We start from the raw sequence: 27,958 nt of genomic DNA on the forward strand, positions 1-27,958 counted from the left end.
GGCAGATGGAGCTGCTGGGCTGGGAGACGGTCTGCAGCCATAGAGGTACCCAGGGCCCACTCAAACAGCTGTGATCAATAACAGACGTTACTCTGCCAGGACTCACCGATGCCCGGCCTGCTCTCAGCATTCGGCCTCCATGCATCTGAGCAGCAGGCCTGCAGCGAGGGGGCTTTCTCCTCCATTGTTCCTAACCAGCGTGTCCGGAGAGTCACTGCGGAGAGAAAAGCCATCAGCCCACACATTTGTTATCAGCTCCTCTCCCAAGGACAATAGCAGATACAATCCCCAAGTGCCTCCTCGCTCTCTGATTCTGCCGCTGTAATTGACGGCATCGTTGTGTGCTGATGAATGTAGACCCTTCATGTCAACGAAACAACACACCCAGGGCCTGACACACTCAGCTCTGTTGGTTTTAATGAGCCTCTCTCCCCTCCCGTGGGGGAGGGCAGGCGGGAGGAAGGGGCTGTGCAAGCCTTCATTTGTGCAACACAGAAGCCAGAGCTCAGCCATTCTCCAAGCTGGTACTGAGTGAGGGGAGAGGAGCGGCCCCTGGGGAGGCAGCACTTGTACCCAGATGGCTGGACCATGGTTGGCATGGAATGCTGGCCTCTGGCCCTGGCCCTGGCCCCGTACTCAACTGGGTCACTTGACTTTTTAATTTTATTATTATTATCATTACCACCCCTCTATCCTTTTGTTCTTACCTTCCTTTTTTGTTTTGTCTTGGTTTTCTTTCTTTCTTTTTTTGAGACAAGGTTTCTCTGTGTAGCCTTGGCTGTCCTGAACTTTGTAGAATAGGCTGGCCTCAAACTCACAGAGATCGGCCTGCCTCTGCCTCCCAGTTTCTTGTTTTTTTTTTTGTAAGGTAGGGTCCCATGGAGTATAGCTGGTCTTGAACTTATGATCCTCCTACCTCTACCTTCCAAGTTCTAGGAAAATAGGCACATGCTATTATGCCTGCTCATTTAATTTTTAAGTAAACTTTTTTTTAAAAATGAGATAGGGCCTCACTTTGTATTCCAAGCTGACCTCAAACTCACAATTCTCCTGCCTCAGCTCCCCAAATGCTAAAATTATAGATGTGAGCTACCACACTACATCAGGAAATAAACCCTTAAAGAATATGTAAATATATGTAAAACCACATATACCAGGAAGCGCACACAGCGTTATTTATAATAATTCATCATTATAAATAATTTACATGACTAGCAGAGGGAAAGATCAAGTAAATGTTGCTGAGTCTATTCAGAGAGGCTTTTCTGTAGCCATGTGTTAAAATCTGGGCTTTGCTAATTCTTTTTTAAAGGGGTTGTGTGTGTGTGTGTGTGTGTGTGTGAGAGAGAGAGAGAGAGAGAGAGAGAGTCCCTGGGAACTGGAATTATAGGTGGTTGTAAGGTGATTGATATGGGTTTTAGGAACCAGCTTGGATCTTCTAGAAGAGCAGTGGTCAGAGCTCTTAATCCTTGTGTCTGCTCACTGTCCTTAACTATTTTTTAACTGTGAATTTAGGCTCCATAGCCCTCACAGAAGCCGTTTTCATCTTGAGTCCTGGACATTTGGAGTAGCGTGTTTATGGGTGGTTAAATGAGGTGATGTGTGTAAGATGACTGACATGGGCCATAATCAAAGACTTATTGGACGTTTACCATCCCCATCGGTAGTGACTGCTAAAAATTACGTGTTTGAAGAATATTTAATGACAGGAAATAAGCGAAGCATGTAATTTCATATGATCCAAATGTCATTACAGTTCTCTGTTTCTATGCACAGAACTGAACTGTCTCTGGGGAGGATGGCAGGTGCATTTTCCCTTTCATGGCTTCCAATATGTTCCAGCTTTTCTCCGGGAGCCTTTTAATATTGAAACGTGTGTGTATACGTATGTCAAAACTTATCAAAGTATCCACCTTAAATGCATACAGCATGGAGTGTTTCAGCAATAGCTCAGCCTGTCTGCTACCTTAGCGCCCTCCCCCTTGTGTGTTGAGGGTGTCAGAGAGCTTAGGGCAGGGGTGAGGAGCATGGCTCGTGTGCAGTCAGCCTGAGGACTAGATTGCTTCCAGCAAGGTGGCCAGCACTGGAGTGCAGGTTTCCTACCTGGTGTAAGATGGGCGCTTTGTCAGGGAATGGATGATAGTCAACTGAGCCCATTTCCGCTCATACACGTTCTGGGATGGAAACATTCAGCATGCAGGGGGCAGGAGGCCTGAGGGGGTCAGGGTGGGAGCCGGTGGGTGGAGCTGAGGACCGCTAACTCCCCTCAGTTTAGTTCAGGAGGTCAGCAGCGGGCAGAGAGGGAGGCATGTGCCTTGAGGATGGGCAGGCCTGGGGCCTGTGTGTGACAAGACCACTGTTTCAGAAGAGCAGGGAATCTGCAGACTGCTGCTGGCCCTGGAGAGCGGCCAGGTCTGGCTCTTCGGAGCCAGGGATCTGTGTGGTGCCTGGAGGCCAGCTGCCTGGTGAGGACGGTGCTGGGTTTAGCTTCGTGCTCTCTGTACTGTTTTGACAGCTGTAGAGCTTTCCAGAGTCCTTCCGCCTCTCTGAACCTCAGTTTCCTCAACTTAAGGATGGGGTGGGTGGCAGTGGCCTTGAGGACCTGCCCCCTAGATGAGGGATGTAATCGTTAGGTCGTGGTTGTCCATGCTCTCGTTCCGCTTTGTTGATGCTTGGGTTAGTCACTTCTTGTCACGACAGAGTACCTGAGAGAAGCAACTCGAGAAAGGGAAAGTTGATTTTAGCTCACAGTGTCCGAGGTCTCCGTCCATCGAGGGTGCAGTTTGTGATAGCAGGAGCGTGTGGCAGAGGATGAGCATTCTCATTAGAGGGCAGTGAGCATGAGCGAGTGAGGCAGAGATCCGGGGCTGCAGGAACACTTTTCAGAGCGGCCTGCGATCTCCTTCAGACCCCGCCTCCTAAAGGATTTGCAGCCGTCAAGTTAGTGCCACAAACTAGCCACGTAACACACTAGTCTGTCTGAGGCATTTCAGACTCAAACCATGACAGTGCTCTAACATGGGTTTTCTTTTTGATTTTCAGATTGCCAGTGTCCTGACCTCACGAAGTCCCTCTGTCCTCCTCACCCTGGTAAGTGGCTGCTGCCCAGGGATTGATTGAAAAGAAGCATAGAGATAGGCTGGTTTGGGAGGCAGAAGCAGAATGAATCAGTTAGAGGCTTGTTTTGGTCTAATGGCTGACTGTGGCTAAGATGCCATCCTCCAGGCTGAGTGGGATGTGCTGTGTTCTTGTGGCCACAGTGGCAAGGTACCACCAGCAGTCATGGAGTTAAAACCAGACTGGAAGATGCAGCTGTGTCCAGCTTAAGCTCATGACATTTCAGTTGTAGATTGTCACTCTTCATTTTCACCCTGAATCCGCTGTGATGACACAATTTGGAAATCACACTCCTGACATCTTAAAGAGGGGCACGGCATGGGGTAGGGAAGGGATGGGGGCTAGGCTGTTGTACAGTCTTCCTTCTTGGCCTCAGGATCCTCTTTCACACACAGAACCCTTCCTCCTTCCAGAATGGCCCTTCTCTCCTTTGTTACTGAATAACAATACACAGTAATAACCTTCCTCCTGCTTCTTCTCTTTACTAAGCAGGAAGATTAACTATGATGGTCAGAGTTGGCCCAATGGGGTTTTGTTTGTTTGTTTTTTAAACTTTTTATTGATTCTTTGTGAGTTTCACATCTTGCACACCAACCCCACTCATCCCCCCTTCTTCTCGTACCCGCCCTCCAGCCTTGCAAGCTCCCTCACAACAGAGAAAAAAATAATCTCGTTGTGAAAGCAGTAGTATGTGAGAATTCTGGAATTTTGGTTTCTTTAAAACACACACATACACATACATACATACACACACATATTAAATATAGGAATGTTTTTGTTTTAATCCCAGGTGTGGGGCATGGGGCTGCTTGCAGCAGCTGACTATGATTTGCCTCATGCTCTAGGAGAGGTGTGATTTTGCCAGCTCCAGATAGTTTCTGTGATTGTGTGACGTTTGGAATTCTGGGAATTTTTCAGAGGGTCATATAAATGCTGTGGACCCAAGAGGTGGGGTTGGGGTTGTTGGTAGTTTAGGGGGTTGGTTGTAGTTTGTTAGTAGTCGTGCTCAACGAAGAAACAAAAACGAAATGGGATTCAAGAATGTCTATTTCTGTCTCTCCCCTTTCCTATCTATTGATAGGAGTTGAAACTGGGAATAAACAGTGGGGGGAAAAAGGTCCCCAAAGTAGCAATGACAGCTACAAGCAAAGAAGAAACAAGAAGTAAGAAGTTAGCTTCACAGATCTCTTTTTCTCTCTGCCCCACCCCATCCTTTCTCTTCTATCTAATGATGGGGGTGAAAATGGGAGGATAAAGGGTGGGAAAAAGAAGAACCCACAAATTAGCAGATCCAGCTACACCGTAGTGTGTCTCAGTGTGTCCCACAATACACCCTTTGTTCACACTTCTTTGCTTGCAAATGTTCATTTCAGTGGCTTGTTGGTCTGGTATGAGCCTCTGGCTTCTGCTATTTTATCAATACTGAAACCTTACTGGGACCCCTCTCAGATGAAGGATGGGGCCAGTTCTGCATAGCCCTCAGACATCGACATGGCCCTGGGCAGCAGTCCAGGCCAGGCCTATGGCAGTTAACAGACCCTTCTGCTGCAGAGCCACAGACCCAGATGTGACCCCTGGTGGCAGTGCAGGCCAGAACCCTACCATGGTCCCAGGTGGCATCACCAGCTACTCATATTAATATATTAATATTAATATATTAATATATCTGTTCCTCACTATCCTCGGAGTTTCCAGTTCTGCCTCTCTTCATTGTGCCCACATCCATCTGCTTCTCTTTCTCTTCCATTTCTCCACCACTTAATTGCTCCTCTTAGTGGTACCCAGAGTCTCTGAGTGTCTGGGGTCATCTCGGGCGTGGTCTCCTCCTTACCCCAGGACTGCACGGCGCCAGCCTGCCAGTGACCTCAGCCTCCCTGTCCAGACCCCATGGAGCAGTCTGGTGGTGTCTCTGGCTCCTTCCTTGCCCAGCCTGCCTGAGTGGCCCCTTACAGTGGTCGTCTATCTTGGGGTCATGCCTGGGCTTGTGGTCCCAGGCGGGACTCTTCTGATCTCTGGCTTGCTCCCCTCCTGGTGCTGCCCCGGTGGTCGTCCCGGGCTCCCTTTTTTCAGGGAGTGTTAGGCTACTAATCATCCAGGCATTCTTAGGTCAGAACACAGTGTAGACACGGCTTCCCTCCTCTCTGCCACCTACTGACACACAGCCACCCCTGCACCGCCTCCACAGGCAGGGGACCAGTGTGTTCTATGTGGGACGGAAGTTGGGCAGGGATCAGCTGAGACTGAGAAAGCTGTGGCTGCTGAGAGCGTCTTCCCTCTCTGAGGTGGCTCACTTCTCTCCGAACCCCGTGTTTCCTCTCACCGGATGGCTGCATTCCTGTTGGATATCCGATGGAGGCCAAGTCCTCAGTTGTCCCTGGGTATCCGTAGAGGGTTGGTTCCCAGACCCCCCGGGGATCCCAACACTACGGATTCAGGAGTTCCTTTCACTACGTTAACACACGCACAGCCTCCCGTGTCCAGCAGTCCATCTGTAGGTTACATGGAACACCGACTACAGTGCTAATGCCTGTCTTAGTTAAGGTTCTGCTGCTGCTGTGAGGACACCTCGACCTAACGCCCCTTGCAGTCCGTCATCTGGGTCAGGGCAGGAACTCAAGCAGGACAGGGACCTGGCACTGATGCAGAGGCCGGGAGGGACTGCTGCGAACTGGCTTGCTCCCCATGCATGGCTTGCTCAGCCTTCTTTCTTATAGAACACCTTCCCAGGGAGGGCCCCACCCACAGTGGGCTGGACTGTCCCATGTCAGTCATAATCAAGGAAATGCCCTCCAGGTTTTAACCTCCATGCTAATCTGGTGGGAGCATTTTCTCCACTGTGATTCCCCCTTCGCAGACGACTCTGGGTCAAGCTGACATAAAACTAGTTCCCTGTATAATGCTAAACTATCTTGTTTAGGGGGTGATGTTAAGGAAAAGAATCTGCAGCTGTAATTGTTTTTGGGTTTGGGGGAGATTTTGTTGTTGTTTTCAAATATTTTTGTTTTGTGATTGTGGATTCTGTGGATTACAAAACAGTAGTATGGAGAGAAGGCTGTGTTCCTTTGGACCGTACATTAGTGAGAGAGCGTATATGTGTGTGATAAAAGATAAGGAGACTTGCCTGGAAAGAGCAGATGGGGTGGGGGGCTTGGTCCGTGTGTGTCTGTCTGTGTCTGTGTGTGTACATTGGTGGGGAAGGAGTCTCAGGTTCTTGCTTTTCTTGCCCAGCCCCTGCCTGAGCCTGAGTGTCCGAGCAGTGTGAGCAAAGTGCTCTGACCCATCCAGACCCACCCTACTGTGTGCCTGGGGTGCTGCAGCAGACCCACCCCTATGTACCTAGGGTGCCCTGATCCATCCAGGCTAGTCTTGAACTGGTGGTGTCCCCTTCCTCAGTGTCCCCCATGCGAGAATTACAAGCATGCACCGCTCTCGCTGGATATCTCTGCTTTTCGCATTGCCTTAGGACAAAAGGCCCTGTCTTTGCTCTGGGGCCCAGCTTAGACTCACCCTGCTGTGGAGCTCATTTGTCAGGGAAAGGCCAGAGGGGAAGGCCATGCTGGGCTGTGGTAGGCCTCCTTGTTCTCTTCCATTTGAGTCTGTCTGGAGGAGGCAGCCTCTCCTCGGCAGGCCCGGAGGATCTTGCAGTCCTTGAGTTACACACCTGACCTGCTCACGTTCCCTTCTTCTCTCCACAGCGTGGTGTCAACACGGACAGTGGCAGTGTCTGCCGGGAGGCCTCCTTCGAGGGCATCAGCAAGTGAGTCCGTCCTCTGCCCACTCCCGCCTTCACCTGCTGATCTTTCCCAGGCTGGCCCACAGGCCAGGAAATGTGGGAGTGTGCTGAGAATAGGTGTGATCAAGTGTTCGGAGGAAACGTGTGTGAGATCATTTGTGGAAAACCACTCCTCGTTCACTTGAAGGAAAACAGCCATCAGTGTTGGGCTCCATCTTGGAAGAGCCTGGGGGCCCTGGCCACTGTGTGGCAAGAGAAGCTCTTTTCTTTCTTTTGTTTTTGCTATTTTTTACACTGACTGATCGTTTATGTGTGTTTTTGGGGGCGAGTGTGCATGCTGTGGTGCATGTGGAGGTCAGGGGACAACTTGGGGGGGCTTTTTTCCTTCCACTGTGTAGCTCCTGGGAATTGACCTGAACTGCTCGGCTTGGTGGCAGAGCCACATCACCCACATGACCAGCCTTGTTTTGTTTTATCTTCTGTTTAGCCCAGGCTGTCCTAGAAGTGGCGTAAGCGTAAGCAGTGGCTGGTTGCTCTGAGCTTTGTAGTCTTTTTTTTTTTTTTTTAAGTCACCCCTCTCCCCCTTCCCTACACCTCCCACTCCTGGCCCAGCCCAGTTCTCAGCAACTCCCTGTGTCTCCCACTGTCCTGATCTTTTACTCACTACCCAGTTAAGCTCTGGGCTGAGCCCCTTAATCCCTCCTCAAGAAATTGGTCCCCTCTCTGGGCAGGAGGGTAACAGGTTTGTCTCCTTGTCACCCCTCCCCAGAGCGCTGCCGGCTGGGCTGGGTCCTGGGAGGTCTGGGCTGGAGTGATTGGAGTGGTATAGATGGGCCCCTGAGGCAGCAAACAGCCCTTAGCCATGCTCCTGCACCTGAGCCACAGTGACCTTCCAAGCACAGGTCCTCTGTAGCCACTTTGTCCTCTGTTGTCCCTTCATGGACCAAGGTAGTCCCGGAAGAAGCTCCTTATAATTATGTATGAGTCTGAGCCACAGGAGGGAATCTGTGCATGTTCGATGGAAGGGTGATTAGAAAGGATTATGAACTCATGAATATGTATCGCTTCTCCAATGAGAAGAGCTTCGGGGCAGGGGGCTGGGTATCTAGTTTGCTTCTTTCATGGCACAGGCTGCTGCATCCTCTGGTGAGTTTGCCCTAAGTGGCCTGGTGGTGGCCAGCCCAGCTTGTTGAAATGCTGGCTGCCAAGTCTCCGTTCTCCTCTCCCAGCACCCCAACACCCTCTTTACCTTTCTCAACCCAAACCACCTGCAGCCTCTGCATGGGTCTCGGCTCTGCCGTGGGAACCAAAGGAGGCAGCTGGGGCCCAGAGCCTGCACAGTATCTGGCCGCCTGCTGCAGGTCCTGCTCAGATCTGTTACCCTAAGAGCCTTGGTCTCCCCATCTGTGCAGTAGCCAAGTGGAGCCAGCACAGTCAGTGGCTGTAAGCTGCAGCATCTGGTGTCTACCTCAGAGGATGCTGAGTTTCTCCCAGAATGGGGTCTGGTGGATTGTGTGACTGGTGGGGTCCTGGGGTGAAGCTGCTGAGGCAGGAGGTTCACCGAGAAAGGCAGGTGGAACTCTGAACGGCCCTCATGGTCACTGGGAGCCGGAAGTGGAGGCCTCACCCTGCCTCACTGAGAGGATTCCCTGCTTGCTTCCACCACTGTCTCCTCCCAAGGTTCCTCAGTCTTTTTCAGGATCCCTTCCATCCTCCACCCAGTTGACATCTTGAGACTTGTGTGTCTGATTTTGTTCTTGAGACAAGATCTTGCCCTACCGCCTAGGTGGGCCTGGAACTCACAGGGCTCATGTAACAGGGACGCACCAACATGTCAGCCTGGAACCTTTTGCTGAGACCCAGGGACCACCTTTTTCACAGTTTTTCCCACTCATGGGGTGCACATATTTCATTGGGGCGCTGCCTATGGTGCTCCCTAGGTCCCATAGCAGCTGAGCTGGGTTGGGGGACAGCTCTCCATGCTGGGTGTGGGCTGGTTTTGTTTCTGCACCATGTGATGGCCAGAGTCTAAACTGTCTGTGATACCTATATTCCCTCCCCTCCCTGGTCCAAGGGAGATTTGCCCCTTATACTCTGGGCCTCACCTCTCATTCTGTCGCCCTGTGTGGTTTTCATATGTTCCTATGCTGGGACAGGAGCCGTCATCAAGTGTCCTCTACCCCACATGCCGTGAGCACTGACTTGGGGTCTTGGCCACTGGCTCAAGGGTCCCTAGCTCCTTCCTGTTAAAAGTCACGTCTATTCCTGGGCTTTGGTGTTCCTCGGACCCCTGCCTCTCACCAGACAGGCAGCTAGCACCTCAGGCCTCTCTCTGTGCCAGGTTGGGAAGAAACCTTGTCCTCAAGGGCCACCATGACTAAGGACTGCATTTACCTGCCTGTCGAGTGTCTCCAGCTGGTTGCTGGATAATAATAACCTATTTCTAAGCAAGATGAATCATTCTGTTGTCCTAGTTTCCAATACGTAGAACTGAACTGTCCCCAGTCACCTCTCACTGTCCAGCTGAAACACCACGTTCCTGGGATTTTTTACGTTTGACCTCTTTAAATGTGTCTGAAATACCTCCATCTTGGATCTCTGTTTGACCCTTCTTCCTAGACTGATACTCAGGTTTAGCCCTCTCTGTCTGTCCCGAGGAGCCTCCCAGGCTGTCTTTTCCCCTTGGCCTGCATGAAAAAGGGGCTGGCAGTAGCTTGAGTTGTCTACACCCCAGACCCTCTGAGCTGTGGTCCATCCAGGTGGTTGGTGTGTGACTTTCACTTCCAAGTGTGGCTTCCTGGGGCTACCTTCCTGGGATACCGCCCAGTGTGTGTATACCTTGAGCTCAGACCTTCCTACCTCCCAGGACCAGAGACAGGACTCCTGAGGCCCGAAGCAGGGTGCGCACCAGTTCTAAGAGTGGCAGGGACAGTAGAGGAGTAGAGGGAGAAAGGAGGCAGAGGTGAGGGAGGTGGAAGACATGTCAGAAGCCAGAGAGCTCTCGCTGGAGCCACAGGCCACTGGGCTCCCAAAAGGTTATGGCTTCTGACTACTTTGTGGTATTTGTGCTGAGCGAGGGGTCTGGCTCAGCCCATGGTATCATGATTGGCCCTGCTGTATCAGAGATGAGTTCCAGGGAACGTTTAGAAGAAGGCCTCTCCATGGATTCTGGAGGCATTTGGTGCATGGAAGCAGGGGTCAGGTACTCGTTGCCGGGCTCTGCTGTGAGGGCAAGGGCTGGTTTGTGGGCTGGAGCTGGGAGAGGCAGAGCTAGGGAGGACAGACCTGTGGTGAAGAGGACTTGACATGGCTTCCTGTGGGCTCCAGGCACCCAGGGCCTCTGGAGCACTTGGCTCCTGCAGCCCATGGCCAAGCCAGATAACGTGGATCTGTGTTAGTGTCTGAGGAAGTAGATTTGGGGGCAGAGTTTCTTGAGACTGGGGAACTGACCATGGAGGCTCAATGGAGTGCGCATGTGGCCTAAGCTGAGGACCACCCATCCGTCAGAGTCAAGGCAGGGGCTGGGGACACTTCCCCAGCACGAGACCATCCCCCTTCCAGACACGCAGAACCTGTGCCCATGAGTTCTGGGTGGAGACAGCAAATTACAGAGGTCACCGTCATCTGAGAGAGAAATATGGTCCTTATTTCACATCAGCTGGCTATTGAGAACAAGCATATTTCTTATCTTTTGGCATTTAGTTAAATTGCCTTGCCTATTTGAAGACAATTGGTTACAAATTAATTCCATTTAAATAAGCAGTTAAATATGAAATGCTGAATTTGGGACTTGTTAATGCAAGGATATTAATATTCAACGATGTGAATTTTAAAACCCAGGAACTTAGAAGGACATTATTAAAACTTGACGATTTACAGCAAAATGCCAATTTGTGGTTCGGGGACCATGACTTTTGGATAACGGTTAACTTGCATAGCAAGTTAATATTTAGGATTAGGCTTCAAGTTATGGCCCATGGAAATCTCCATGAAGGGAGAATCTTCCCCAAACCCCTTGGAGGGTTGCGGGGGCGGGGAGAGTGGATGCCTCATTTAGTGGTTTAGAAACTCTAGGCCAGGGGTGGGGAGAGATGGAGGCTCAGGGGCCGGGCCCGCCCTGTGCTACCTTCCATTGTCTGCCTTCCACCCTCACGGGCCTGGTCGGGCCTGTTGTGTTTTGCAAGGTGAACGAGTGCTACTAGTGCTTTGGCCGTGCTGTGGAATGCCTGAATTATTATCTAAAGTTAAACCTGTCCACACAGTCTTTTGAACTCTTCCTGTGTGCTGAGTATGTTTCTCACTCAGTGGAATTCTATGTGTCTCTCTGTGTATAATGCCTTGGTCTGTGTGTGTGATTTGTGTTTCTCTGACTGTCCTTCCAGATATGTGTGTGTCTGACTGTCTGGATGTGTGTGTCTGTACATGTCTGGATGGCCCTGGATCTGTTATCATGTGTGTGCTGTATATGTCTGCCTGTGTCCATGCAGAATAATCCTTCCTTTATTTGTAGCTTTGATTTCTGCCATTTACCTACAGTCAACCACAACCTAAAAATATTACATGGAAAATTCTAGAAATATATAAGTTGTAAGGACCCCAAGTCAGTGCTCAGGGCATTCAGGGTAGGACACCTATTGAAGGCTCCTGTCTCAGCACAGTAGCCCCTGAAAAATATACAGTGGGGTGACAGAGTTAGAGGTGAGGCCAGAGAAAGGAGGCACAAGGGGACAGGCCTCCCCGGGGACAGGCGTGGGAGGGAGCAGGGATGTTTCGCACAGGCCAGGCACTCCAGAGCACACTTCCCACTGCGGAACTATTCTTGGCCTTCACTCGTACCCTGCAATTTGAGATAGGGTCTCCCTGTGTAGTCCAGGCTCGCCTCATAGTCCTCTTCCCTCAGACCCCTGCGTGGCAGAGGTTGCATGCATTGCCATGCTTGGCCAGGTCATAAGTTCATGTTGTTCTGCCAAGCATGCGCCCACCCGGCCTCATTTACTCAAGACATGAACCATCCCCTTGTCAGTTAGCCATGACATTTGATGCTCACCCATTAGTCTCAGTAGCTGTCTCTGTTATCAAATCGGCCGCGTGCTAGCCCAGTACTTGTGTACTAATAGCCTTTATTGTACTTGAAATAAATTTTTTCCAAAGCTCAAGTATAGTGACGGCGGCAAGTTTGTTATAGCATGTTGTAATTGTCCTATTTTATTATTACTTTTTAGTAGCCTCCTACTGTGCCTAACTTATAAATTCTGCCGTAGCTGTTCAGGCTTGGGGGAGGGAACCATGATATACCTGATGTTCTATACTGTCTATGTTCTCGGGCATCCACGGGGCGGGGGGGGGGGGGCGGTCTAGGCATGTTTCCTTCCTGTAACACAGGTGACATCTGTGTCCATCTGTGCGTGTCTCAGGTATCTCTTATGTGCACATCTGTATGTGTCTTCTGTCTAATGTACACCCACAGCTGTCTCTGTATGTGTGTTTCTGCAGCTGTGTTAGTGTGCCGCCATCTTACCCTGTTTCACCTTACTGCTTCTGCTTGTGTGTGTGTGTGTGTGCGCGCGCATGTGTGTCTGTATACACATGTGAATGTGCATTTGTGTGAGGTGCGATGCAGCCAGCTGTTGAGTAGCTAGGCCAGTGCCTTCTCTAAGGTCATAGTGATACTTGGCAAAGATGGGAGGCAGCGTCTGCGTTGCCCTGATTTAGGTGACCTGCTGCTCTGATCTTGGTTCTGAGCCATATCGGGCTGTTTGTAACCTCTGTGATACTTCTTGGGTCAGACTTTGATTCTCTGTCCTTAGATTTGTCTATTTTTATTTTATGTGTACGAGTGTTTGCCTGCATGTATGTCTGTGCAGCATGGGCAGGTGCTCTCAGAAGCCAGAGAGAGCCCTGGACGCCCTGGAACTGGAGTTACAAATGAGCATATGCTTGTAGGTGCTGGGAACTGAACACAGGTCCTCTGTAAGAGCAGCAAGTGTTCCTAACCACTGAGCCATCCCTCCGGGCCCATTTTGTTTCTAAAGTATTGAAGTTGACTTAGAACCAATGAGCCTTGTTTGCGTACCTCGGAATCTCCAAAGCTTCAGAGCTGAATCTCTGAGGCTACCGGTCCCTTTTCCTGACCATCCCTGCTCCTTGGTTAGAGTCAGGCTACTGGCCCTACAACCATGCCTTACATCAGTTCAAACTCCGTGAGGCCGTGGAGAGCCTGAGTTGTGTGACGTCAGAAGCTCATAGCTCTGCCTGTGCCTCTGTGGGGGAGATCATGGAATCCAGAAGGCTAAGCGCTTACCCAAGGCCTCTTTGCTGGTTCACATGAACAGGGTGTTGGAATGTTCACTGATTTATCTAACCACCATCATTATCAGTTGGGGAACATTTTCACCACCCAAAAGAAGCCCCGTGTCTACCTTCAGACAAGGCCGTTTCTCCAAGCCCCTTACGCTGTGCAGCTCCTAACCAGCTCTGCCTCTCTGTTCATCTGACCCTGATAGCAAAGGGAGTCATCCCGTCTGTGGGCTTTCACATCTGGCTTCTTTCTCTTGTCAGTGTGTTGCGTGGAGGTGGGGGCAGTGCTTGTCAGTGCATGTTTGCGCGAGTGGGCATATGTGTGTGTGCATGTACCTTCACATGTGCGTGTCAATAATTTTTAAGGAGTGATAAGCAAAAGCTACATTCCTGCTCTCTCCATATTTGCCTCTATGGCCGCCCTGACCAGTGCCACCATGCCCAGCTAAGATTCATTTTTATTGGTGTCTATGTGTATGTCTGTGTGAGTGCACAGAGTGTGTAGTGCCTACAGAGGCTAGAAGAGGGCATTGATCTCCTGGAACTGGAATGACAGGAAATGTGAGCCACCCAAAATAGGTGCTGGGAATGGAATTCCTTTCTTCTGGAAGAGCAATCTGCACCCTTAACCACCAGCCATTTCTCCAGCACCAGCCACTGCCTTTAAACAAGCAAACAAGCAGAGACCCCTCCCCTCCTCACATTTAACCGTCTCTGTGGGCATGCATATATGTCTTATTCATGGTGCACACGTTGAGATCAGAGGACAACTTGCAAGAGTTGGTTCTCTTCCATGTTGTGGGCCCCAGGAATTGAACTTAAGCGATGAAGCTTGCAGCAAGTGCCTTTACCCCCAGAGCCATCTCCCTGGCCCATCCGTGCCTGTTTCTCTCTCATGTAGATTCAAGTCACTCTGGAGTGCCCTTTCAGCCTAAAGGAATCCTTGTGGAATAAGTTTGCTAGCAATGAATTCCTCTTGTTTTATTTATCTGAGGTGTTCTAATTTTCCTTCTCCTCCTTCTTTTAGCAATGCAAGGGACTGTTTCTTTTCAAAGAATTTTGCCATAACCATAGCGAACACGGTCCATGCAGCTGTCTGTTTTTTCCCTTCTTTTTGTACAAGTTGATGCCTACTTCCTTGCAGTCCTTCTCTAGGGCAGCCATATCCTTCTGCCTCAGGGAACTCACCTCTTCCATGTCCTTACCCTGATACTAGCTTACAAAAGTCCCCTTGGCATATATCAAGTCAAACTTGTGGTCCATGTAGGTCCATGCAGGCCCAAGCCTCAGCAGTGGCAGGCGTGTTGTTTGGAACAAGCATGGCCCATAGCATGCTGGACCTTAGCCAGACTCTGAGGCACCACAGTGGGAGGCAAGTAGTTGCTGCCAACCTTGAAGCTCTTGTGACACCAGTGCACAAACCGGCGGCTGTTCTTGGTCTTGATGACAGTGGCGGTGGCATTGGCCTCCTTGGGTAGCACATTTCCACGGTGCGGGAGGCAGCAGCACATACACTTGGCCGTGCTGGGGGTCACACTTGATTGGGAGGCTCAAAGCAGCTCTGCCACCCACAGTTCCCACAGGAGGCCTTCTCTGCAGAGATGACTGGAGCACACACAGGGGCCGAGGGGAAGGAGATACGAGGGTGGGCCGAAAAGCTCGTCCAGAACTCTAGATTTGTGTGTGATGCCCCTCTGAAGAGCAGAATTGCTGTGATAAAGGAGGCTGTTGAGCGATGAGGCAGCCGAGCTGGTATAGGCTGGGTGTTTGATGTCATGTATGGTCTCATAGTCCTCCATGAAGGGGCAGTCTGTGCTCCAGGGTGGTGGGTGACCAAATGAGAGCTATATGTCCCCACATCTGTGAACACCTGGGGCACTGGGGAGACGGAGAACTCCAATTCCGGCATCTTGCCACAGTCAGTAGAGGGCTGCTCCATCAGCAGTGGTGTGGAGCCAGCCCCCTCTCCAGAGCTGTGGGGACCAGGGAAGCCCTGAGCACACCCTGACTTGGGGAGCTTCTTGCCGGTGATGCAGTGGCTGTGGACAGAGTTGTTAGTGGCATTCTTTGGGTAGGAGAGGCAGCAATATGGGTCATCTCAGATCTCACCAATTGCCGTGGGCTGCAGGTCTACAGAGACTGCCTGTGACTCAGGTTTTCTGGCACCGGTTTCCATCAGGCTGAGGCCTGTGTCCTAGACAGTCAGGCTCACACAGGCCTTACCCGTCCTGATATAGGAACTGAGCTGCATTCACACTTGATGAATCCAGTGGAGCCTCATATAGTCAGGGTCACAGGTCACAGTAAGACCCCTTTCTTTCATTTTTTGGAGCATATATTTGCTGGAATTCTTTGTTCTCAAGTTTTTGTTTCTATCAGTCTTGTGGCTGTTAACCCAGGGCCTTCTGGTTGGCATAGTTACTGATTCAGAACTGCCGCTGATCAGAACACACCGGGAACATCCCCTATGTGTGAACTTTCTCATGATGCTTACAAGATGCGGAGGCTCCTTGATTGACTGTGCTATATCCCGAGCAGCCTTTTGTGAGGTTAGAACCTGGGCGTTGAGCCATTCAGATGTAGATGCTCCTCATCACATCCAGTCAGAAAACTGGGAAGACCCGAGTCCTTCCACCGTGAGTTCAGGCCCACCAACACTGTTGCTAGGCAGTTTGGCCAATGGTAATGTCTTGAGATTTGTGCTCCTTAGAGACTGTTGAGCTTTAAGGGTCTGGAGAAATGCTCAGTGGCAAAGAGCACTGACTGCTTCTCTAGAGGACCAGGTACTGTTCCCAGCCCATATGGTGGCTCCCAGCTGTCTCTGACTTCAGTCCCAGGGAATCCAGCACTCTCTTCTGGCCTCTGCAGGCCACCAGCCATGCATATAGGGCAGCGATGTACATGCAGGCAAGATAGCCACGCAATGAGATGAATTTGTTTTTTTAAAAAGGATTTATGGTTTTCTTTGAATTACTGAAAATTTCAGTCTCTTCCCTCCAAAAAGTCTTTCTGCCCCTTCCCTTCTGGTACTCCCATTGTGCGTGTGTTAGTGAGCTTGATAAAGAGTCTGCCTAGTGAGGAAGGAAGGGTGTTTTATAGTCAAAATGATTGCTCTCCTACTGACCACGCTTAGAGCTGGCAGCCCAGGCCTCCAGGCCTGCATGAGGTGTGCAGCCCCTATCTCTGGTCCAGGGAGCCAGGAAGCTAAGAGGTGGGGGCCTCTTTTAGTCGTGGTGTGTTTGTGTTGAATGAGGTTTTTCTCTCTGGGATATGATAGGCCATCCAACTGATGCCACTGGTGTATTTCCTCTCTACAGGTTCAATGTCAACAACACGATTCTTCACCCAGAGATCGTGGAGTGGTGAGTACATGGCTTGCGACTACCTCTGCTAATTGTTGTGCTCAATTCCTGGAGAATGAGGACAGTTCCCACAACCAGCCTGCCTAGAGAACCGGTCCTGCCATGCACTACCCTGTGACCCACGCTCTTCAAGGCTGGGCTCTTCCGCAGGCAGCTCTTACAAGCAGCACAGCCAGCCCGTCAGATGGCTTTGGGGTGACCTTCTCAGGCCGGGGGTGGTGTCCGGGTGCCGTCACGTCTCTTCCCGGGCCACACAGCTGCAGGCTTTCTTCGATGACTGGCCGTACTTACTGTGAAATTGGGAGCGAGGCGAGACGGAGCTTGTGGCAGCGCAGCATGCCTTGGAGAGTGGCGAAGACCTCTCACTGCAGATCCAGGCTCTGCACGGGGGGGGGGGGGGGGGGGGGGGGGGGGTTCATCCTACTTAGGACATCTGACTTGGGAGCCCTAAAATGTGGGACTACCGTGTCCTAAATGCAACGGAGGTGAAGTTGGTGCACGAGGAGTTGGGGGTTCAGGAACCGAGGGCTAAGGAACCCCTTGTTCAAGGACATCAGGGAAAAGGGCAATGGTCTCGGTGGCTCTTCGAAGCCAGGGAAGTGGGCCCTGAGTGGACTGAGGGATGTTGTTGCCGAAGGTTTTCGGCTTTGTCCTGAGAGGAAAAGAAGGCACAGGAAACTTTTGAAGGACTTAGGACGGTATGGATCAGTTGGTATTTCCAAAAGCCATTTTAACCTCCAACTGGAGACTCGGCTAAAGGCAGGAGTGGGAAGCAGTTGGCCCTGAGGGGACTCCTGTAAGAGCCAGGTGGCCACGGAGACAGCAGGGTGACATGTCTGAGAGTAACATGTCTGAGATTTATCTCCGTGTGTTGAGTCTGAGGCAAGTGCCCACGAGAGATGGGTAGAGACCCAAAGCTGCTGGGTGTGTTGACAGTGACCGTGGCCCAGCGCCCGTTACAGCCACACACTCCATGAGGATGGAGACTGTGTCTCTCAGGCTCATGAGACCTCTTCTTGCATGTGTCAAGTAGCTGACATCTGTCTCTGCATCTCATTCAGCAGAATGAGTCCCGAGTACTCGCCATTGGCCTGTGTCCGCCATCTGCCTCGCCGTGACTTTCCCCTGAGGTCATTACGGTGGGGAGTGTGCTGGAGACCACAGCTGGTTTGTGAGCTCCAGCATCTCCCTGAGGGATGAGCCATTAGTTCGTCACTTTAGAGCAAGCTCACTTTAATTCCAGTGACATTTGCAAGGCTCCAAGGTGGAGTCTGCGTTTATAAGAATACCTCTCAGCTTTATTAAAGCGAGCAGCAAAAAGGACTTATTTGGCATTTGATGGTAGTAGAACAATTTCAGAAATGTCACATTGTCCTTGCCGCCTCGGGGGTGTGTTTTAATAGCACAGGGCCCAGTCTCTGCAGTGATACAGTTGATCTTGGCAGATCCATCATAGCCACAATTACTGCCCTTTTTGCCAGAACCCAAGGAGGGGCTCTGGCTGTGACAGCGGCGGGTCCTTTATCTCCCAAAGCAGGTGGTCTTTTCAGTGATGTTAAAGTAGCATTTGGGGAGTACATTTTGGGTAGATTTTGGGGAGTTCCTGGGTCTTGCTTACGTGTGTGTGTGTGTGTGTGTGTGTGTGTGTGTGTGTGTGTGTGTGTGTGTGTAGAGGGGGATGGGGAAGATTACTACATAATTCAGGCTGGTCTCAAACTGGATGTTCCTGCCTTTGCATCCCAAATGCTGGAATTGTAGGTACCTGCTTCCCAGGTCTTGAATGCCCTGGCGGCTGCCCTCTTCCTCTCAACCTGTGGAGGGATCTGTCTAGGGAAGAGCCTCCCGCCAGTGTGCAGAGTAGCCCCAGCATGTGTCCCTTCCAAAAGCATCGAACCATTCTGTGTCTGTTGCTTTAGCTGTGAAATAGCTGTGCTGAGACCCAATGATGAAAATGGAAGGATGTGCCAGCCTCTGTTTCCTCATCTTCAAAGCAGGTGGCTGGTGCAGTGATCGAATGAGACAGGAGTCAAAGGCTGGCACGCCTTAAGGACACTGGCCTCTGCGGAGACTCCCCATGTAAGGCCTGTGCTGGTAAACACTGGCATGCCACACTGTTTAAAGAGGTTGTTTTAGTGTATATGAGGCAACTGCTCTAGCTAGCCCCATGCTACAGATACGGAAACTGAGGCACAGAGTTAGTGACTCACCCAAGGAAGAGCCAGGCTGTTGGCTCCACAGTCTTACACAGCCTCTGGTAGCTCAGCAGAACACGCTGGAGTTCAGAGCCTGCTCGAGGGCCAGCCTCCCCAGCTCACTCCTAGGCCCTCTGGAAAGCCAGCTGACTGCAATCCTTGGACTGGGTCTGGGGTCTAGTGCAGCAGGCCCAGAGAGCAGGGGCTGTAGGAAAGCTTCCTAGGTATCTACACAGTGCCCCAGGCCCAGGTTGGCATGTGGGGCTTTTCTGTCTGATTGGGAGGCAGAGAACAGCCTCTCCCAGCACGGGGAGCTGGTACTCTCAGATTTTCTTGGTTTTTTTTTTTTTTTTGTTTTGGGTGGCATTCATTTTCTTTGTGTGACTGTTTTATTGTTTTCCATCCTCTCAAGCGGCACTTTTTTTTATTTCCTGTAAATTCCTCCATAATTGTACTTTCCCCACAAACACAAGATCATAACTGCACATTTCTTTCCTTGTGCTCAGTATTGCGGCTAGAACGTATAGGTCAAAAGTTGAAACGTACTAAGAGCAGGCATGTCACTGCCATAATTCAGGCGGGGTCTCTGCTTTGCTGTTTTGTAGAGGATGAAATTGATCTGGAGGCAGGGTAGGAAGTAAAAGAAGATGCCTTCATCCCGTCTCAGAGCTCCATGCCAGGAGCCCAGATCACACAAGAGTGAGTGTATCCATGGCTTCTGTGGTTCTCCTTAGATTTTAAGTGAGATTGTGAGTCAGACACTAGTTTTAGAACTGTGAATTACATGGACTGAAAGTGGTCTGCATGCATTAAGATGTGGGCTGTGGATAAGGTAGCTACTTTTTCTCCTCTGCCTGCGGCCTGCACAGGTAAACTATAGAGGGCTTCAGGACAGAGGTGCATCAGACCCACCATCTTGGGTAACACGTCCCAAATTTTAAAATGTGTGCAGAGGATGACCTAGATTCTTGGTAGACTGCAGTAGGACCGTCGCCTGTCTCCTGCTGAGTAGTCCTGGCACCCTTCAGGGGCCCTTCACACCGTGGCCAGAGATTCCCAAGGCAGAGTGAGAACTGGGTTCCTGAGTCCCAGGAGGTGGGAGACAGGATGGGGGAGTGGCACTGTGCCCAGAGTCCTGTACCAGGAATCTGATCCAACAAATCAGGTCTGGTTACTAACCTCAGAAATCAAGTGGAAAGGGGAGTGGCCACCGTGGTTGTACTGGAAGATGAAGAACAGGAGTGTGAGCCACTGGAGGGCATCGCTTGAGTTTTAGGGAAGGCAGGACTGAGAAACCTGTAAGCTAAACAGTCTGGGTTAGCTTGTGGTCTGGCTGGTGCTGGTGTCAGTTCTGGTTCTGGCAGGAGAGTCCAGAGAAGTCCTAGCACTTGAGGGGACCATCTAGTTCTTATGAGAAGCTTGCTCCTGTTCAGGGGAGAGGAGACACTTCCTTTCTCTGGTTCTTCAGTCTTTGAGGCCATTTCCCCCAGTCAGGTGATCTGTCGGTGGGCCTCTGCTGTGACTGCAGGTTCAGAACAATAGTTGGAGACATTGACCTGTCTTTTGAGGGTGTCTACTGCTGCGATAAAACACCATGACCAAAAGTAACTTGGGGAGGAAAGGGTTTATTTGGTCATACTTCTAGGTCACTGTTCATCAGTGAAGGAAGCGGAGACCATGGAAGAATGCTGTTTACTGCCTTGCTCCCCGTGGGTTGCTCAGTTTGCTTTCTCATGGACCCCAGGACTACCTACCTTCGGACCCTATCACCCACAGTGGGCTGGGCCCTTCCGTATCAGCAGTCGAAACAATACCTCACACACTTGCTTACAAACCAGTCTTACAGAGGCGTTTTCTCAATTAAAATCCCCTCTACCCAAGTATGTGTAGGTTTGTGTCGAATTGACAAAAACCAGCCAGCACAGGGGGTCTGAGTAGGATGTTGTCTAGCTCACAGTACCATCCTTAACTAGTTTTTATTTTGTTTTTGAGACTGGGTTTCACTATATAACATAGCCCACACTGGAAACTCAAGGCTCCTGCTCTCTAGAGGCTGAGTATCTTAGTTACTTTTTATGCCCGCAGCCTTGAAGAGGAATAAAATAGGTCAAGTTTCATTTCAGACAATCAGATTTTAGACAAACATTCCTTCAGTCATTCACAATGTGTGGCCTTGAATAGGAATCTGACCCAGACCCAGAACGAGAGCAGAGACGCCAAGTTTCCTGGAGCTCTGAGTCTGAGGTGCTCAAGTAAGGAGTCTGTACTGTTTTAGCAAAACCCCGAGTACTTTTTCTGTCTGCACCGTGACATGCACAGTCAGGCCCTGGTCTGTGTAGAGGACTTTCCCCCACACCCCCCTGTCCCCCCAACCCCTCTAGGGGCTGAGCTTGGCTCTAGTTTATTTGAGAAGACTTGCTGGAGGAGCCTCGCAAGGATATGTAACTCTAGCCAGCCCCTTTTGTGTCCCTCCTGTTACTGGTGATTTTCTCCTTTTTTATCTCAGGCTCCAGTGTGGAGCCTGAGGAGCCCTTTGGTATTGAGCTCCTGCCCACCTGGCTCCCACAGAACCATCCCTGCGCATTCATCTTTGGGAGAGATGGAATTCCTGGCCCTTTAAAATGGATTTTATTCAGCAGGCTGGCACCTTGATGCTTAGAGACAGATCTGGGAAATACTTCATCCTGTCTTGCTACTATTTTAATCAGTGCTGCATTCAGACCTCGGTTAATTGATGTCTTAATCCTGGGTTTAATACCTAGAGGCAGTTTTGTGACCTGTGAATATTTAAGGAGAAAAAAAAAAGATTGCACAAATAAATCTCTGCCTAGTATAGTTTTCGTCATTTCAGGCCTAGAGCAGGAGACTCCAGTTTCTGGTTCGAGGGTGAGGCCTGTGATTCTCATCTTCCCACGTACATGTTGGTGCCTTTGTTGGGGTGGGGGGGCTTTGTTGTTGTCAGCTACTCTACTACTGAGCTTCATATCCAACCAGTGGGATTTTGCAGTGCCCAGGCTGGCTTGAAACTCAGAATCTCCCTCAGATCCTCCGCTCTTCATCCCCTGAGTGCTCACCTGTATGTGCTGGCAGGACCTGGTTTGTTCCGGCCTATCTGTTTGAGCAGCTCCCTGGGTATGATGACCCTCAGAGCCATTACCCCAAGGCCGAGCACACATCACCCTCTTTTCCTGTCTGAGAACTCAAGCCGCCTTCTGCCCCAGCCTCAAAAGGGGCTGTGTTGTCCTAGCCTGAGCCCTGCTCCTTGGTGAATTCAAAGGAGGCAGCTTTGACCTCTTGTGGTGATATCAGACTTGGTGGGTGGATTTTATATTTTCAGTAGCCATCTCATGCCTCCTGCGACAGTTGAGAATCCATCCGTCAGGCTCAGTAATCCATAGAAGACAGGGAACCATGCAGCCTAAAAGTTGTATATGCAATAGCTGTGTTTTGGAATTAGCCAACCAAGTAAGACAGGCCCTCTGCCTGGCCCCTGGGAAAACCCACAGGGCTAACACACCAAAGGGCTGTGTAATTGATAAATTAGTATATGCAGATATTTTCTTAAGCTTAGATTAAGTTGGGAGGGCCAACTAGGCCTCTAAGTACTGCCTTTCCAGGATAATTTGCCTTAGTTCTCGTTTTGCCTGTTTGGTTTTGGTTTTGTCAGTTTTTTGAAACAGACTGTCTCTAGGAGGCTCAGGCTGCCCTCAGATTCCATCTTCCTGCCCCAGTCTTCCAAATGCTGGGATTAGAATAGGGTAGTTCACTACTCCAGCTAGATTTCTGTTTAATGAGACTTAAAAAGAAAGTAGCTAAAAGTCTAATGAGCTTCCAGCCCCACGAGCTGCGCATGAGCATGGTCTCTGGGAGAGGATTGTGTGGGGTCTGGTCTTCTTTCTTCCTCCATGGATGGTACTCCATTGCAGGGAGGAGCCAGGGATGAGTGTGGGAGGGAGTAACGGTGACCAGGGGTTCGATAAGGGATAAGTGTGGTGGGGCGTGTGAGTGACAAGGGATTGTAGCCGGGGCCTCTTCCAAGGATGAATGTAAGGCTTACTTCCCAGATGGGAGTAAGGCTCTGGAGTGGGGGGATGTTTCTAGCCTGGGCCTCTTCTCTGTGCTCCAGCAGCAGTTTCCAGGAGGCTGCACTGCTGGCCTGACAGGACAGCAGTCCTGGTGGACCCCGCTGCTCTGACTGGAACTGAAGAGGTACCTGGTTAGGACTAGGAAGGTAGTGATCTCTGACCCTTCCCCCACAGGATCTCACTAGGGCTAGCCTAGGCTAGCCCCAAACTCATGCTCCTGCCCAGCCTCTTCAATCCTGGGATTAACAGCTGTATGTTACCATGCCTTTTTATTTTTATTTTTTATTTTTCTGAAGTGAGGTCTCCAGCCTGTGCACTGTCTGATTGTTCTGCTCCGACAGTGGTGGTGAGCACCAAGTTCCTCGGCTCTACTCTGGGCCACAGATGTCCATCCCTGTGGGTCACAGCTCTTCAGATTCACTCAGTCTTCTGAAAGAGATTTTCAGTGCATTCCTTCTGGGAGGATCCCTCTACTGTCTGGGACAGAGAAGGGTCTTGGATTAGGGCGGGGTAGGGGAGCCCTCAGCAACCTTGAAGAAGCTATTTCCTGGGATCTGGGGCCCGCCGAGCCAGGTGAAAGGACAGGTTCCAGACAGGAGGGAGGAGGCTTCGGGAGAGGCAGCATGCAGGTCGTGTGAGGGAGCAGTCAGGGTCGTGTGTCTGCCCTCATCTAGAGCAAGAGGAAGTCAGGGACCTGGCCTGCCTCACCATGACCCCTCGTGAGTGTGGAGTAGGCAGGGGTGGGGATGGAGAAACGGAGGGTCTGGGGAAGTTCTGCAGGTAAGGGGCAGCCTGGGGCCATGGGTTAGATGTAGGCTATCAGTGGACTGGAGGGAGATGTCTAGCATGCTAGATACCAGGCGTTAGCCTTCAGCAGCAGAAGGGTTTGAGAGACCAGAACACAGTGGGACTTCTTGCATGCTGAGGCCTCGATCCTAGGGAACTTCAACAGGAGATCCCATCCAGAGGCCAGGGGCAGGTCTAAAGGCAAAGCAGAGGGGGAAGGAAGGCAGGAGGGTGCACGTAGTGGTGAGCTCTGGGTTCCAGGAGCAGGCGAGAGGAAGGTTGGCAGAAGGTGAGGGGGCAGGACAGGCAGAAGGCAGAGAAGGAGGGCACGTTTATGGTGAATGAAGAAGCTGCTTTTGAGGAGCTTGGCTGCAAGTGAGGGGATGAGGGCAGGCTTCCCACAAGGAGGCCCAGTTACAGGGGCCCTAAAGCTGCATCGAGAGGGGGATGTGGGTAGCTGGCGTGGCACTTATTCCCATAAGCCCCAAACTCCTGCTAAGGCAGGGAGGTCAAGAGCTCAAAGCTAGCCTGGGCTACGTGGTAAATTTGAGGCTACCTTGAACTATAGAGTAAGATCTTGCCTCAAAAAACAAAAACAAAGCGGGTGAAGAAGGTGGCAGGTGGGGCAGAGAGCCAACTGCAGGAGAAAGGATGAGAGGATGTGTCCCCAGATACAAAAGCCGGGAATTGTGGAAGGACAGGCAGAGCGGCCTGCCCCTGTTCAGTTGTTCATCTGCTGAGAGGGGACTCTGTGGGGGGGGGGGGGGGAGGATTATAGGAGGAGGAAGAAGGCGAGTTTGTGCCTCTTGAATGCTCTCCCAAGGGATGGGGCCCATGCAGTGATCAAGTGGCTGGCAGCGTCCATGCCAGCTGCTGGGTCGTGTGCTTTCTCCTGCACTCTGCAGCAAACAAGGTGGGGCCCTGTGGGTGGGCAGACGCAGGCTGAGGGAGCATGATATACTGGCTGGAGCAGTGCAAGCCCCGGAGAGGGGCCAAGGGCCAGAGGTGGCACACCCATGCCTGACTCACCTGTGCCATCACTCTGGCCATCACTGCGTCAAGAGATGCCCGCAGTCCGTGGAGGGTGGCAGTGAGGAATGAGATGCAGTGGTCACAAGGGCATCCTGTGGGTAGATGTGCACCTCCGCTGTGAGCTGGAGCTGCTTCTCAGCCCCAGCTGTGTCTCGTGACCCGCCCCTTCTGGGGAATACCATCAAGCATTCCGTTCCCCTGGGGGGACTGCTGCCGGAACCCTGCTGTGGAATCAGGCCCCTCTGACAAGCAGTGCAGCCAGTCTCCTGGGCTGTGGTTGGTCTACCTACCTCACCCTGAAGGAAGGCTGTACTGCCTGTAAAGCACAGTAACCATGTCTAGCTGCCCAGCGTATGGCATCACAGAGACATGGCTGCTTCTGATGGAGCCTAAGAAATGACTGCGTCCACAGCACTCAGAGGTCATCCCGCTCCCAGCCATCCTTTCCTTCCTTTTGCTCTCTGTTCTGGGCAGCACCAGCAGGCAAGGTCCATGGGCAGCAGAGCCCAGGTGCTGACTGGAGGGCTGACCGGCCGCTCCAGCCTGGATGACCTGGAAACTTCCAGGTTGCTGCTTTTTTAGCGGGGATGGTGGTCATCAGGAGTGTGGTGAGCTGCTTAGCCTCTTGTAGAGGAGCTGAACTGGCTAGTAAGAGGAATGTGCAGAGAACTGATCCTTGGCCTGTTCTCCAGTCTCCTCCGCCCAGGCTGCCCTCTGCCCTGCAGGTCTTGCTGTTGGAGGCCTCCTTGCTGGGTCCACTGGAAGGAGTCTGGATCCATCCCATCATCACCTCCTGCAGCATCCAGACTCTCTCCATGGCAGCCTTCCTTTTCCCACATTACAATTGCCTTTTTCTCTCCCCTGAATCTCCAGGGTTGGAGAGGGACATTCTTAACTTCCCACCAGCGCTGGGACCGTCAGGCTGGCACATGCTCACTATCAAGGTGAATGCGCATTTACTGTGTCCGTCCCCTGTTAAAGAGAGAGTGCTACCCAAGCAGCATGTGTATCTTGTTAGAAAACTCGGCTAGCTTTCTTGGTAGATAGCCATTCCGACGGAGTGAGGGAATCTAACCGCATTGCCCTGATGTGAAGGCTGATGAAGGTTTTTTTCTCTCATGCATATTGACCATTTTGTATGCCTCCTTTTCAGAACTGCCTATTCTATGCATTTGCCTATTTATTGATTGGCCCATCTGTCCAACCAATAAATTGATTTTTTTAAATAAACTTTTTAATGTATTACAATTTATTCACTTTGTATCTCAGCTGTAGTCCCCTCATCCCCTCTCATTTTTACCCTCTTCATCTCCTCCCATGCCCCTTCCCAGTCCACTGGTAAGAGAGGTCCTCCTCCCCTTCCATCTGACCCTAGCCTATCAGATCTCATCAGAACTGTCTGCATTGTTTTCCTCTGTGGACTGGTAAGGCTGCTCCCCTTTTAGGGGGAAGTGATCAAAGAGCCAGCCACTGAGTTCATGTCGGAGACAGCCCCTGTTCCCCTTACTAGGGAACCCACTTGGACACTGAGCTGGGCTACATTGTGTAGGGGTTCTAAGTTATCTCCATGAATGGTCCCCAGTTGGAGCATCGGTCTCAGAAAAGACCCCTGGGCCCAGATCTTTTGGTTCTGTTCTTGTGGAGTTCCAGACCCCTCCACGTCTTTCTGTCTCTCCCTTCTTTCATAAGATTCCCTGCACTCTGCCCAAAGTTTGGCTATGAGTCTTTAATACCCTGCTGAGTAGAGTCTTTCAGAGGCCCTCTGTAGTAGGCTGCTGTCTTGTTTCTTGTTTTCACCCTCTTCTGATGTCTATCCCATTTGCCTTTCTGAATGAGGATTGAGCATCTTACCCAGGGTCCTCCTTCTTGCTTAGCTTCTTTAGGTGTACAGATTTTAATGTGATTATCCTATATCATATGTCTAATATCCACTTATAAGTGAGTATATACCATGTGTGTCTTTCTGCTTCTGGGATAGCTTACCCAGGATGATCTCTTCTAGTTCCCATCATTTGCCTGTAAATTTCACGATTTCCTTGTTTTTAATTGCTGAGTAGTGTTCCATTGTGTAAATGTACCACAATTTCTGTATCCAATCCTCAGTTGAGGAACATCTGGGTTGTTTCCAGATTCTGGCTATTATTAATAAAGTTGCTGCAAACATGGTTGAGCAAATGTCCTTGTTGTATACTTGAGCATCTTTTGGATGTATGCCTAGTAGTGGTATAGCTAGATCTTGAGGTAGCACTATTCCTAATTGTCTGAGAAAGTGCCTGATTGATTTCCAAAGTGGTTGTACAAGTTTACATTCCCATCAGCAATGGAGGAGGGTTCCCCTTTCTCCACATCCTCTCCAGCATGTACTGTCACTTGAGTTTTTTATCTTGGCCATTCTGATGGGTGTAAGGTGAAATCTCAGGGTCATTTTGATTTGCATTTCCCTGATGACTAAGGACGTTGAGCATTTCTTTAAGTGTTTCTCTGCCATTTGAGATTCCTCTATTGAAAATTCTCTGTTTAGCTCTGTACCCCCACTTTTTAATTGGTTTACTTGATTTGTTGCTGTTTAACTTCTTGAGTTCTTTATATATTCTGGATATTATCCTTCTTTCAGATATAGGGTTGGTGAAGATCCTTTCCCAGTCTGTAAGCTGTTGTTTTGTTCTGACGACAGTGTCTTTGTTTTTGAAATCGATTTATTTTTTAAAGAACATTCTGGATGGTAATCCCCTGTCAGGTACTTTTTCTGCCACTCTAGAGCCTGTCTCCGTTGGTGGGAATGTAAACTTGTAGAGCCAATATGAAAATCAGAATGGAGGTCCCTGAAAACCTCACATAGAGGTCATATAATCCACCTTACCACCCCTGGTGTTTATCAAAAGGAATCAAAGTGCTACAGACACACCTGCACACGCATGTACAGCCGTGATACAGAATCAGCCCACCAACAGCTGAAAAAGAAAATGTGATGTTCGTACACTAATGAGCTTGATTCAGCCACAAAGAACGGAATGGTGTCATGTTCGGGAAAACTGATGGAACTAGAGATCATCATGTTAAGAGAAATAAGCCAGGTTCCAAAGGGAAATACCACACCACACATGGCCCTCATGTGTAGAATTTAGATGAAAAGTGTGTGTGGGGGGGGTGAGGGATGATGTGGAAGGGTGGGGTAGGGTGTGGGGGGGGTGCATGCATGCATGTGTGTCCACACATGCATCCTGCACTCCTGCTAGGTCACCTCCTCTCCATTTGGGCAGAGGAGGTGACCTAGCAGGAGTGCAGGATAGGACAGTGGGAAGGTCAGCATGACAAAGCACATTACACACAAGTGTAGGTGAAATTAGGCAGGAC

At 50.6% G+C, this 27,958-nt stretch overlaps 1 protein-coding gene and 1 pseudogene across 1 annotated transcript in view; one reads left to right on the top strand and one right to left on the bottom strand.

The window, feature by feature from the left end:
* The window catches only part of Pepd (peptidase D), a 132,259-nt gene that overhangs the window by 25,484 nt on the left and 78,817 nt on the right, over positions 1-27,958 (top strand). Inside the window, exons 5-7 of the mRNA XM_055594982.1 lie at positions 3,043-3,090; positions 6,813-6,874; positions 16,465-16,509. Coding sequence (XP_055450957.1) covers positions 3,043-3,090; positions 6,813-6,874; positions 16,465-16,509 — 155 coding nt within the window. The remainder of the gene's footprint in view (positions 1-3,042; positions 3,091-6,812; positions 6,875-16,464; positions 16,510-27,958) is intronic.
* On the bottom strand, positions 5,190-5,307 carry LOC129667416 (small nucleolar RNA SNORA17; annotated as a pseudogene).

Source organism: Psammomys obesus, unplaced genomic scaffold, assembly GCF_907164565.1.
Source record: "Psammomys obesus unplaced genomic scaffold, mPsaObe1.curated_primary_1811, whole genome shotgun sequence".
In the NCBI taxonomy this organism is placed as follows: domain Eukaryota; kingdom Metazoa; phylum Chordata; class Mammalia; order Rodentia; family Muridae; genus Psammomys; species Psammomys obesus.